The sequence below is a fragment of the Hydra viridissima genome, unplaced genomic scaffold (genome assembly GCF_058129835.1).
Source record: "Hydra viridissima isolate aposymbiotic clone 2 unplaced genomic scaffold, HvirCarnegie_v1 scaffold_4, whole genome shotgun sequence".
Lineage (NCBI taxonomy): Eukaryota > Metazoa > Cnidaria > Hydrozoa > Anthoathecata > Hydridae > Hydra > Hydra viridissima.
This window is the reverse complement of record NW_028324303.1, coordinates 8,379,523-8,394,031: the sequence shown is the minus strand read 5'-3', so window position 1 is coordinate 8,394,031 and position 14,509 is coordinate 8,379,523. Positions and strand designations below refer to the sequence as shown.

The window sequence follows — 14,509 nt, the reverse complement described above, 5'->3', positions numbered from 1 at the left end:
CAAGTAAGCTTCATGCAGATAAACCTGCCCGTTGTGCTATAACAGCAAAGGGAAATAACATTTTATTGTTAAGGGAACTACAAACTTGGATTAAGAAATGGAAGTTTTGTGATGAAAAAACCCAATCCCAGATAGCTAGTCATTGGGGGTTAGATGTTACAATAAACAGTATACTGAAACTTTGTCAGGAGCTTCTCTTAGAAGGATTTCATTGTGTTAGCACTTCTCGCTTTAATCAAGATTGTTTAGAAAGTTTTTTTGGAACTATTCGAAGCAAAGGAGGCTGGAATGACAGACCGACAGTTAGACAATTTCGAGCAGCTTACCAGAACTCTTTATTGTTATTATCAGTAGAAACTAGCAAATCTAATAGCAACTGTCTGACAGAAACAGATTTTAGTGTGGTATTAGATATTAATTCTTTATTTGAAAATGTACAAAAAAAGACAATTAAAGAAGAATGTTTATTTTTTGCTGACAAAAAAAAAATTAATCTTTTGAACAGATTTCCTGTTACAATTCTTATGAAAAAAATATTGCACAAGCACATACCGATTTTGCTAACTTGTCAATAAAAAGAGTTTGTCTGTGCCAACAGTGTGAGGTAGTACTTTGTCATAAATTGGAAGATATTACGATAGCTAGTAAACATGGTTTGGAAGTCAATAAACAAACATACAGTCAAAATTGTTCACCAAATTTGTTATTAGTATCATTGATTTGTCATATGGAAGCAGTATTCATGGAATTTATTGAAAAGTGGCTTGATACTGAAGACTTGGCTTTTAAATTATCTTCTAAAATAATAGAAATCTGTACTTTTGACTTTTTGTTTAAATATCATATAGAACATGCTTTTTATTTACAAAAAAAAAATAGTTTCATATCTTTGTCATTACGAGAATTTTTTATTTTATTAAACTGTACAATCACGTGATCTATGTCCACGAAATAAAAGAAGTGATAAAAAGATGAAACGTTTGCTACACAAATAATTTCTATTTTAAAATATTGTATGAAAAATTATAAAAATTATATGAAGTTATATAGTTAAGTTCTTTGGTTTTAAAGTTCTTCGATTTTAAAGTTCTAATGGTTTTAAAGTTCTTCAATAATTTTTAATTTTAACAATCAGTTAACTCCTTTTCATTATATATAATTGTGATTTATTTTGTTTTATTGATGTTGTGTTTGATTATGTTAGTTTGAATCTGGTAACTTTTTTTTAAAATATATATATTGATTTAAATTTACTGAATGATAAAATATATGATGTCAAAAAAGATTATTCAGACCGATTATTCATTAGTAAGCCAATTTGATGATCCTCAAATTAAGTTTCAAGAAATATTTAATACTACTGTTATTATTATAAACAATGGTACTTTCAGTTTTAATAGGGAATTTCCTTTTAAGTGTCGAATCGAAAATCTATTTCATAAATTTTACGTACAAAAATTTGAAAGTAATCGATCACTTAGAACATTCAAAACAAAAAGCATCTTTAATCAAAAAATTGTTTGTTATTTGTTTATGATTTGTTATTCTACCCGGGCATCCCACAATCCTCGGCAAAATAAATTACATGTTTTTACGCGAGTCGACAGGCCTCGGTTACTACTGCGCTGCGTATAATAACTTGTCGCTTCTGAAAGACCGTGGACTTGGAATTACTCTATAGAAAACATTTTTGCGGATAACTTAAAAATATTTTTTTGCTGAGAATTACAAAAAATTATATATTATACTCTTTGTTGAAGCACGCTTCTTAACATAGTATAATATCAATCATAATGTAAAAATAGTTTGTAAAGTATATGTTGATAATGTAGTTATCAATAACGTAAAGGAAAAGTGCTATTGAACGTTGTGTTTCCGATGGCGAAGCAGACCAATACAAAAATAGGAAAAACCTGCATCTTATGCTAAGTAACAAGATTTTGGAATGCAAGACAGCAGGTTTATTCCTATTATTCAAAGTTTAATGTTTCATAAAAATAGTAGCGATGTTGTAGATGCAAGTTCAACAGAAAAGTTTACAATCGTAAAAAATAGAGTTTTCATTAGTCGACTGGTTATTGATGAAAAAGAAAAAGCAAAAGACTTTATTTACTCTTTCACAATCAATAAGTAATTGTCAAAATCTGAAAACATTAAGAAAAGTACAATATATCTAACCGATCAATAGAAAAGCATATGCTGCATATGTATAAAACAAACTTTAAAAAAAGCACAATATTTTTAGCAAACATTTTTTACCAATATAGGAATGCGCAGCATATTTATAGCCAACATATAGGAAAACACACTGAATCACAAACAAATCCTTTTTCCATTTTCAGTTTTTTTATTATAACATTTAAGCAGAGAAAATTGGATTCAGTTTACCCTTTTACCCTTTTACAGAAATAAATACAAAATGATCAGAATATTGATACAAATATATAAATTTTAGGTTTGGTCACATTTAAACATTTTTATGAAACTCTTTGAAGTCTTGGTAGTTAAGATAAAAAGAAATCAAAAGAAAAGCAGTAAAATAAAGATAAAGGGTTACTGCATCTTATTAGTTTCTAACCATTTTGTTGTAAATGCTTTAAAAGCTCCTAACAAAAAAGGGGCGTCCTTTGTTATTTTGTATCCTGAAGGCCAAAAAAAAAAAAAGCAGTCATAAAAATTTCTTTAAAGAAAAATCTGCTTCAAAAATGAATAGTTAATACAAACCCTTAAATATTTAAAACCATCTTTAAACAAATAAAAGTAGGATAAATTTAGCAAAAAATATTTAGCTGATGGCTCATAAAATGAAGAAATGTTGGTTAAATTGAGCTGTTAAACGTGGTTCTATGACATTGTTCGAAATTAAATCTTATTGATGACATGACAGATGAAGTGATGGCTTTAAATTTTTAATTTGTATATAGTTACGTGGAGGCAGGGGCACAAAAGCTAAGAAGGGTGGCATAACCAAACATATTTTAGAAATCAATGGTTGGTTAGAGTTTAAATGTTTATATGTCAATTTAATAAAAAACTGTTTTTCTTCATCTGTTGTAATTTTATTTTTTCTTAATTTGGTTGATAAGACAAGCTAAAGAATGGATTTGTTTATTTTCAAAATTTTTCATTCACTTCATTGGAAAATGTTATGGACTTATTATCAATTTTTTTCTTTCTTTTTTCTTTTTTCTGCAACTGTTAAGATAAATAATTTGCTTATGTTTACACATCTTTATTTTTATGAACTAATCTACATATTTTTATGATATAATCTATTTACCCAGGGTATTGTCTAATAACCTTAACATGATATTCTTGTTAATGCTAGTAGATTGTCTTAGGATTTAATGTCTTAAGTCCGTTGGTCCGTCGCATACTGTTATATCTATCGTTCCCTGTTGCATTCAATAAACAACTTCACAGGCGGCATTCTTAAAAAATGTTGTCTGTACTATTCAATTAAAGTTTTGGTTGAATTTAAACATGGAGTAAAAATTGAGTTTAAGTATTTAAGTTTAAAATATAATATTTTCTGCGATTGTTTATAATATGCAATCAATTAACAATAAATATAACAAGTTTCTGGGTATAAAAGGGAGAGAGTAGACAATGGATTGTAAATCAGAGTTTTTTTCATATCAACCACCAGTCAGTTCTCAACAACGGTACACGCAGCAACAGCATAGCTGCCTTGGCAACAGCATCCTTGAAGGACATTACCAACAATATTATTGTCATGTTAATTATGAGCATCCGTATCATGCCTCGGCTTTTATAAATGATCGAATACAATATCAGGATCAACTCGCTTATTATTACAGGAAAGAAGATATTGTTTTACAGAGAAGAATCGTTGATGGGTCTTTTAGCTTCTATGAAAATAATTTATATCCAATATTAAATACTGATCAAAATCACTGTAGCTACGCCAAAGAAGGTATGAAGTTATTTTATCTTCTACTAATAAAAAATTTAAGGAAATTTGTTTTTGTTAACTGTGTAACAAAAACTTTAAAACAATTAGAAAACCAAATCGCTCATCCAAAACACCAAGTATTTTTCCTTTTTTTTTTTTTTTTTTTTTTTTTTCAGACTACTTTAGAGCCTTTTTGAAGATGCATGATAACAGTCGTTCTCAATAGCTTTATTTTCGATATTACTTCTAGATTCTCTGATACCTGAAGTAGAAGAGCCATCTACATATTTGCAGTTGAAACAAAATAATGCTAAAGGCAGCGGAATAAAATGCAGGAAACCTCGGACGGTATTTTCTGATCTTCAACTCATGGTGCTTGAACGTGAATTCAACAATCGCAAATATTTATCAACGCCTCAGCGGACAAACTTAGCAGACCGACTTGGCCTGAATCAGACACAGGTTATATAATGTTATGTATATTTCTTTAGGGAACGTTGCATAATGAAATGTTTATTGATACAATTAGTTCTTAACGGCTTCATATAAAAATATTTCCTCGTTGTATATTGATAAAACGAGGAAATATTTTTGTATGAAGGAAAAATGTTTCGTAGGGAAAAGCAAACTTAGTTCTTACATCTCGCAATGCTAGTTATAATGTTTGCTGAAGTTTATAAAACATATTTTTATATTAGGTTAAGACATGGTATCAAAATCGTCGAATGAAGTGGAAGAAAGAAACATTTGAAAGTGAAGATAAAGAACCAAAGATATCGTAAAAAATTGTCAGTGAAGTGACGTATGTAGTTTCGGAGCAAACTCTTTTGAAATATCTGCTACAAAAAAAACCAGTCTTGTGGGTCAGTTTCAAATAAAAAGAAGCACACTAGAGTTTTTATGAAAAAAAAACGATCATTAAAATAAAGACAATCAAACAATTTTCGATAGAGTTTAAAAGTTTTACAAATTAGCTGTACTACGTACCGTTACTACGTACAACTATGATCTACTGATCGAAGGAACTTTCAATTCTTATTAACCATAATGAATAAAGAAAACATGTTTCGCAGCAAATTAAATATTTTGAATAACGGGTGATGTAAATGAGTGATGTAGTTAATTACGAATAATTTATTGAAAAACAATTATCTTTATTTTGTGTCCTGTTTCTTCATACTAAGAGAAATAGATGTGTTAGTTAGAACTTCAAATCCCTACTATCTATAAATATTTAGAAGAGATTGCTAAATATGAAGGGAAAAAAGAGGTTTGTCAAAAAAACTTATTGACTTGTTTTATGGAAATTGTTGAAAGTGAAAGCAATAAAGAGTTGTCGAGTTTTCATAAATAGAGGAACCTCCTCACAGGGTCTACTCCAATTATATATACGAAAGAATGTTAATATGATTTTTAACTTTTTTGAAAATTTAAAATTTTTTTTTAAATCATTTTTTCAACTTTTAGACAAAAAAAAAAGACAAATTGGTAACTTTAATAAACAATAAGCAAATATCCGTAATCAGTAATTATATTAAGTACAAAAGACACAAACGACAGGTGGTATAAAGGACATATCTTACGGTCTTTATGAGAACTACCAAGCAAAACTTATTGTGAAATTAAACATTAATTATGACACAATTATGAGGTACAACATTAAGGATATTTTTCTCGAGAGCTTAAAGTGATTTTATAACATCTTTTAGAGTAAGAGTTATTTGGTCTTAAGCAACCTGAACTTTTTCTTTGAGAAACTATTTTTTAAACTTTATCAGAAACATAAAGTCTACTTTTACAATAGTAGCAAGTTGCATCCCAGTCATCTCCGTTCATCAGGATATAGTTCAAGTTAATTATAGCTTAAACCTAAGCTTGAATTTTCTCTTTTCATCTTTAGTGTTAAGAGAATTCATCAGTGCTCTCATCTTATTTTATCAAGAGATATTTTTTTGTTAATAAAACTTTTTCTCCCTTCATCTTTTCTTTCTTTCCGTTGACACTTTTTATTTAGTTTCTTCACACTACTCCATTCAAACTTTCTCTCCCATAAAGTCCTAAGAAAATTTGATTGAATATGTGACAGTATGGCATGACACCTTCGAGAGTATCGAGCTCAGTGTTGCATAGAGAGTTCACATAGCAGTATGTCAAGTACTTCCTTTTCTTCATTCTACCAACGTGGTTGGTAGCAGTTTTCTGTGAGCCTAGCAGTTTTCCGTGAGCAAACTGGAGAAGCTATTCATCATGAGTTCAAAAAAATATGGAATAAATACAAACGAAATCTTCGTTTGTATTTATTCCATATTTTTTTGAACCATATAGATTATACAAAACGGTAAAATCCAGTGTTGTTGATTTTGCATCAAAAAATATTAACAAGTTGATCGCCGTGTCAACTACCGATCGCCGACACTAAGGTATTCCAATTATGCCGCGTCGGCCATCGGTGGCCGACATAACACACCTGACTTTAGCTTGTCATTCTGCCCATCGGGTATGCGCCATATTTTATTATTGGTACCACGTCAACCACCAGCGGCTGACACATCAAAAAACACAATAAATCATTTCAAAAATATCTCAAAAGAAATGAAACGATTGTATTTTGATCCGTTATATTAAATCTAAAAACGTGAAGAAGAATTTTTGGACATTTTACAAAAATCCTAATGGCGGTTAACGTGTTAAATTGATTAAATAATTATATAACTCAATTTAATTTTTATAGTTTAAAATATATATTGTAAAGTATATTATTTTTAGCATTCAGACTTATATTATAACTAATTAACGTAAAGCTTTCTAATTTTGTGCGTTAATTTTTTTAGAATCAGTTGTTAGCTGTTTTTTTGACTTTTTTGTTTTAGCAATTTCTCGAAAATTCCAAGACCCATGAAATTCGAAATGACATCAATGGTGTCTACTAATGTATTCTCAACTACTGAAAAAGAAATATCAGACCTGGGGAACAACTTAAACCTGGCGGTCACTCTGGTCCTTAATGCGACGCGCAGTTTGACTTAAATTTTCTATATTAAAATGTTATTTCCGTATATCTTTGTTTTCGACCGTTTATATGCAAACTAAAAAATACAGATTTTACAGTTTAGATTCCCATCTAGCAACATATTGAAAATAGAAAAGTGTTGGACTCTGCAAATAAGAAAAACATTACGTTTACTTCTAAAGAAATACTTTTGCAAGTAAATTGGAAATGAAAGATTTTATTTCAAAAACTTCAAAATTGAAAATATTTTTCAATTTTGAAGTTTTTTCTCAATTTTGAATTTTGATACTTCGGATTTTGGTTTTGTTCTCTTGCTAATTTCAATTAAGGTTTTGTAGCTCTTCTAATTCAATGTAAACTTTATAGCCTGTTGATAAATAGGGGAAAGTTGCCTATGATAGCTTAGCGCCTATGATGGCATACTGGTCATATTTCCAAAAATATTATTTTTGGTGCATAAGTGATAAGACCAACATGTGTATGTAAGAAAATCATTACTTCTGGTGAAAATTCGTTCTTCAGTCGTAAATAATGCTTTTGTAATCAACAAACATAAATTTTCCCATGTGGTGTTGTAGTTTTAATGCTCTCATATATTTAGGATTACGATTTTATTATACATCATACAGAAGTAAAATTTTCATGCATTTCATCTGCAGGCTTTGTACATTTATTAGAATACTTATTTTAATGCTATGTGTAGAATAAGGCAGACACAGTTTGTTTTAATAAATATGGTGACTCTTTCCTATGATGGCATACCGAGGAGTTGCCATCATAAGAAAGTCTGCAAAATGAAATGAAAAAAATGCCTGAAATAAATTTTAATGCGCATAAAAAGGTGATCAGGCTAAGAACAAAGATGAAATACAACAGTTTGAGAAACCAATACATTTGGAAATGAGATCTCCCTCATCAGAAGCTTCCATATGCATTGGATCTTCTGTTTCAATGAAAGGATAAGATCTATTATACAAAAGTTGTGTCCGGTGCCTTTAGCAACCCCTAAAATCAAATTTAAAGGGGACGAAAACGTGGGAAAACTGGACCTCTGAATACCACACGGGATATTCAAGAATTAAAAGATAAGGCAAAAGAAAAAGATAACAAAGAAAAAGAAAAAATTGTTAGAAAAACAAAAAGAAAGACGACTTGAAGAAAAATACTGCAGTGAGGAGATTAAAGGAAGTAATAATAAAATGAATTTCGAATCTGATACAGCATTTTTGTATTGTTATGAACTTTATTCGCTGTCTTGCTCTAAAGAACCATGGATTTGTTGTCAAAAATGCAGATCTTAGTGTCATTGTTTATGTGCAGGCATAAATAGAAGTAGAAAAAAGTTTATATGTGAACTATGCTTATTGACCAAATATTTATTTTTAATTTTGTTTTTTTGATAAGTTGTGTTTCCATTAATAAAAAACAAAAAAAATTCTTGTTTGTCTATTTTCTTTAAAGTGTGCCATCATAGGAGCAGTTAGTTTCCTATGATGGCATACTTGTATTTTTTTTTTAATGGTATAAACTTATAAAAAAAGCCAAATAGTAAAAATTCTGAGGTTCATTATTATTCTGCATGCTAGAAGGATTACAGTCATGTCAAATTTTTTTTTTAAGTTTTCAGGTAATGACTCAGAGCAACGTTAAAGTTAAGTACGCCATCATAGGCACCTTTCCCCTATCTCATTTTTTAGTTATATGCAAATTTTAATTTATTGTTTTTTTGAATTAAATACTTTAACTTTTAAAATAGACATATCTCATATGTCTATCTTCAAATATCTCATATGAATACTGACATTTCTAAAGAATTAAACCAAGCATATGACAATATCATATGCTTAGTATAATTCTTTAGGAATGTCACTATTCTCATAAATTTTATAAACCTCGGTAACTGTCATTGTTGATGCAGAACTATTTTGATATTGATGCAGAACTATTTTTTAAACATTTTTGCGGTTCAGTACTTGATGGTACTGAACCGCAAAAATGACTTAGCAGAACTGGCACTTGAATATCCATCCATAACTACAGGCAGTGTTGCAATATAGAAGATGTTCTCCACGACAGGTTTTTATGTTAACTCCAGACAAACATCCCTTATGTTAAATAGAATTAGTAGGGTTCATTATCGAAATTGCAAATTTCGAAAATTTTTGGTTAAAACGAAAATACTTCTTTTTTTTCGAAATCTTATGAAAATAATCGAACTAGCCAAATTAATTTCGGAAATAAAAAAGGATTTTCGAAATGTGAAATTAACTTCGAAAAAAAAAAGTGTACTTCGAAAGTGAAATTAATTTCGAAAGAAAAAACAGAATTTCGAAATGTGAAATTAATTTCGAAAAAAACAAAAGGATTTCGAAAAGTGAAATTAATTTCAAGAAGAAAAAAAAAGAATTTTGGAAAGTTAAATTTATTCCAAAAAGTAAAATTAATACCTTATATTTTGTTTGCATAATAATATTAAAATGTGACACATCTGACCAAAACCAGTCCGGATGTCGCGTTATGTTATATTGAGAAAACCATCAAAACATCTCAAAAATTCAATTTTTATCATTATTTATTTTTTTGCATAATTGTTTACATAATTAACTTTTCTTTGCTATTCAAACTTAACTTTTAGTAAAAAATAATTTTTTGATGGTTAATTTGGTGATTTTTCTTTAAATTGCCACCACGTGTAAACAAACTTGGCAAGCGTTGCTATCACGTGGTTTCTATTATGTTTTGATCAAATCTATTGGACAACAACTTATAATCTGGCCATCGCGCATGCTCAGTAGTGATATTAAATAGCTCAGCGCATGCGCAACGACCGTGTTTCGTTATTGTTGATCGTGTAGCAGTACAGCCAGTAGTAAATAAATAATAATATTCTTTCAGTTTTACTTTAATTATTTTAATAAAAAAATAAAATGGCCAACAATAGTATAGCAATAGCTAAGATGCTAAATTCGTCAAAGTCTGACACAGACAAGCTGAATTCAATTTGGGAAGAATATCTCTGGACAGATCGAATAGATGACGAACTCAACAGCTCTAATGATGAAGTTGCCATGGCAGATCATGAATCCGAAATTTCTGACTCTGATGATGAGAAGGATGAAGTTGATATGAAAAAAAAAAGATTTTGAACTGGCAATAGAACATGGTCAAGTTACTCCAGCTGTGCTTGGTTTACACAAGCACAGCTTACACAAGCTGTGCTTGTGTAAACCAAGCACAGCTGATTGGTAAGGAAGATGGAACATCATTTGTCGAGGTTGGAGAATGGCAGCAGCATCTGAGTCCATATTTTAATCCATTCCCAGGAATTAAAAAATTTCATCACTTCCGATTTGATGCTGACCACCCTGGCAAATTGTTTGCCAAAATTTCAACAGACACTGAAGTAGTTGAATTTGATCTTTTGCGGAAACCAGTGGCATATTTGCAAAGACAGGGTGCGCAACCTATTGTACCACCAGGGCTTCCATTACAGCGACAATGGTATTTGTACAATCAAATTCGTGAATATGTCAAGGATTCATTGCAAGATGTCGTTTGTCCGTTACCAAATTCTGGTGCTCCAATAATTCCTCGCGATGACATATTTCAGTCGATGACTTCTGTACCTCTGGACCACGACAACGATACCGATGACTACGAAGTTTTGACAGAGGTACAAAGTACAAGAGGACGTTCAAGAAAACGATCAAAACAAGACAGTGAATCTGGTAAAAAATAAAAAACTGTCAATGAGACGCGACCTAGAGATCGAGGTCGGGGTCGTGGTGCACGAGGGCGTGGTTAAGACTTTTAACTGTTTTTTTTATTTTTGTTTTAAACTTTTAATGTTTGTTTTAACTCTTCACTTTTTACTCTGTTATGCATGCTTTTAAACCAGCACATGAAATTTTTTATAAACAAGATTTAGGTATTTTTTTTGCTTTAAATATTGTCAATAGATTTATAAATCTAAAAATTAAAAAATTGATAATAATTTAATTTTCTCGATGTACTAAAAGTGTTATAATTTAAAAAGTAATCAAGCTACAGTAATAATTTTTTCAGGACTTGTTGCAAATGTATCACAGTAGATGTGTGCCAAATTAGAACAAAATCCATGCGTGGTTGCTAAGGAGTTTTCTATTTTATATGACATCAAACCTTTAAACGCGTTTTTTTCCGTTTTAAAATTTTAATATAGATGTTACATTTTTGCTCATAACTTTGGCTAGATTTTAAAGCAGAATATTATACCTTTTCAAATATGTATCACACTCAAAACTTAAAGTTTTATACATGTGACTGGTTTTGGTCAGATGGGTCACAAATAACCGGGTAACTGAATAATTTACCACGGGGTGTTTCGGCAAGTATATATAATATATATATATATATATATATATATATATATATATATATATATATATATATATATATATATATATATATATATATATATAGCTATTTCAAGTTGTATTATTATCAAATACAATATCTCTTGTTCGTATAAGAGTGCTCAATATTTTGTGTAAATAGAGCAATATATATATATATATATAAAACGAAGAAACAACAACTATGTATGGTACTTAAAGTTTCATGTCTAGCGGCAATCATCAGCCATGAAATACAAATCAAAAATCTATAAAAACCGTTACAAATTGCAAAAATTACTGTATCGTGTGCTCTGACGTCATATTAGGAAAAAGAGGAGGAAAAGAAAGAAAGAAAGAAAGAAAGGAATAAAGAAGTAAAGAAATGAAAGAAAGCAATAGAGAAATAAAGAAAAGAAAAGAAAGAAAAGAAAAGAAAGGAAAGAAAAGAAAAGAAAAGAAAAGAAAAGGAAAGAAAGAAAAGAAAGAAAAGAAAGAAAAGAAAGAAAAGAAAGAAAAGAACGAAAAGAAAGAAAAGAAAGAAAGAAAAGAAAGGAAAGAAAGAAAGAAAGAAAGAAAGAAAGAAAAGAAAAGAAATAAATAATATAGGCCTAGTCACCAGTATCAAATTTCGAAAGAAGAAATTTATTTCTATGCCTGCATTTTGAAACCAATTCGTTCTTCTTATTCAATAAGGTACCTTCATTAAACATAATAATCATGTACTTCTCATGCAGGCATAGCATGCAACATTTTGTGGCCGGGTTGTACGATTTGCAATGTTTGATTATCTTCCACTTAACGATAGGTGTGAAATTTTCTTCTTTCATTTTCCATATTTCTTTCGATAGTTGTGTGTCGTTCTTATATTTTTCAATGTTAAAGGATTTTTGGTGGTTCGCATACCTTAGTTTGAAAGGTGTTTCGCTGATGCCGTAATATATTTTATCTTTCATTACTGGGTTGCTGGAAGAGATGGTGGCTTGGTAGACTATGTTTTTTGCAAGACAATTTTGATGTAAAGGACACTTAGTTTTATTGATGCAATTACAGGTTTTTTCTGTAATGTTGGGGTTTTTTTGCTGCTGGTTTTTTTGCTGCTGGTTTTTTTGCAGAATGCTTTGGTTGTGGGAATTTATGATATCTTTTATGTTCGGCATGCAGCTGTAGCTCACTTTAATGTAATTTCTATTGAAAATCTTATGGAGTTTGTGGGTAACTGGGAAATGTTTGTCGACCAAGTTTAAAAACCGCTTTCCTATATTTGTGCAAACATTTTTGCTGTAAGGAGGATTGAACCAGATAATTCTTCGCTTACGACTTTTGTTGTTAACAGGTTGTAAATTGGGGATGTATATAAGCTTTTGGTCGTAACCTGATTTTTCTAAGGCTTCCTCATACATATAAGAAGAATTTCTGAAGATTTGTTCGCTAGATGAATTGGCAGACAATCGTAGCTCGATGGAATGCGGGATCTGCTTTAAAATGTTAGGAGGATGGTTGGATTCAGCATGAATATAGCTTAAAACATTTTCAGGTTTACTATAAGGCCGGAAAGAGCAGTCATTGAGGTTTAAAGTGACGTCAAGATAATTGACAATTTTCAAATTACATTGGATGGAAATAAGTAAGCCATTGTCTTTGAAGATTTGAACAAAGTGCTTTTTTATTCTTTCCATTTGCGTGCCGCTGGTGTTTTTAAATATAGCTAAACCATCGTCTCGATATAGTCCAAAATCAGCTTTGTTGTAATGTTGCGATAGTTGGAAAAGTAGGAAAATGCCAACAAGTTCACAAACCTCGGCACCGTCAAAAGCACCCATGGTAACATCAAACAAACCGCTTTTCTTTTTAACCCAAACTTGATCGTTATTAAAGAGTATCGATTTTCTTGCGTGTTTGATAATCATTTTTTGATCATTATTAATTGTTACGTGCTTCTCAGCAAAGCTAATTGCGTTGTTTAAAAGATTTTCATTGATTGAAGGGTAGAAGTCATTTATGTCAAAGATAAGAAACTTATACAGGTGTTTTTCAGTGATTATCTTAAACCAATCAGTGACATTTTGCGTACATATCCATTGATTGAGACCAAGTATACGTTTGATATCATGGTTTATTTTTGATAGTATATTTTTACTGATTCTTCCAATTTCATTTTTAGCAGGGTTTAGTAGTCTGACTGTAGGGTTGTTTATAAAGTTCTCTTTGTGGTCTTTCAGGGTTAAAAAACAGTTAGATGTTCCATTTATTTCAATTTTGTTAAAAACTTCGTGGTTTCTTAAAATTCTTTTGGTTTCTATATTTACTTGGTCTTTTATTATTGGATCGGCTTTTTTGTATGAAGACGTTATAGCACTTGTGAGTAAATTATTATATTCGTCTTTAGACAACATATACATGTTTGATGTTTTGTCAGCGTGGGTTAGTGTTTTATTTGATTTTCGTAAGTTCATTATGTCATCATTTAGCTTTGTTTGGAAGTTGGATCTTATTTTACGGAACTTGATGTTTTTGACTAGATCTAATAAATCGTTTTCAAAAGGTGTCATTTCTTTAACTTGTTGTGGGCACTTCTCGGTGTTAATTCCGAAAGTTTCAGACCTATTGTTTTCTTTGTTCTTTAAGTTTTTGTTGTTGTAAAAAATTGCTTTCCATCTCATTCTTTTTATCATCAGTTCTGTTTTCTTTAGCAATTGTAATCTGTAATTTTTTTCAGATGGTATTGGAATATTGATCTAGTCATATTCCAATACCATCTGAAAAAAATTACATTACATCCCCAATTTACAACCTGTTAACAACAAAAGTCGTAAGCGAAGAATTATCTGGTTCAATCCTCCTTACAGCAAAAATGTTTGCACAAATATAGGAAAGCGGTTTTTAAACTTGGTCGACAAACATTTCCCAGTTACCCACAAACTCCATAAGATTTTCAATAGAAATTACATTAAAGTGAGCTACAGCTGCATGCCGAACATAAAAGATATCATAAATTCCCACAACCAAAGCATTCTGCAAAAAAACCAGCAGCAAAAAAACCAGCAGCAAAAAAACCCCAACATTACAGAAAAAACCTGTAATTGCATCAATAAAACTAAGTGTCCTTTACATCAAAATTGTCTTGCAAAAAACATAGTCTACCAAGCCACCATCTCTTCCAGCAACCCAGTAATGAAAGATAAAATATATTACGGCATCAGCGAAACA

The 14,509-nt window shown here is 30.3% G+C and overlaps 1 protein-coding gene across 1 annotated transcript; it reads left to right on the top strand.

Moving 5' to 3' along the window:
* The first annotated feature begins 1,631 nt into the window (after window positions 1-1,631).
* On the top strand, window positions 1,632-5,073 carry LOC145183814 (homeobox protein Dlx1a-like). Its single transcript, XM_090085377.1, has 3 exons — window positions 1,632-3,937; window positions 4,167-4,378; window positions 4,615-5,073. Exons 1-3 carry the CDS (start codon window positions 3,610-3,612, stop codon window positions 4,696-4,698), a joined length of 624 nt encoding a protein of 207 aa, XP_089941503.1. The 5' UTR covers window positions 1,632-3,609; the 3' UTR covers window positions 4,699-5,073.
* The last annotated feature ends 9,436 nt before the right edge of the window (window positions 5,074-14,509 follow it).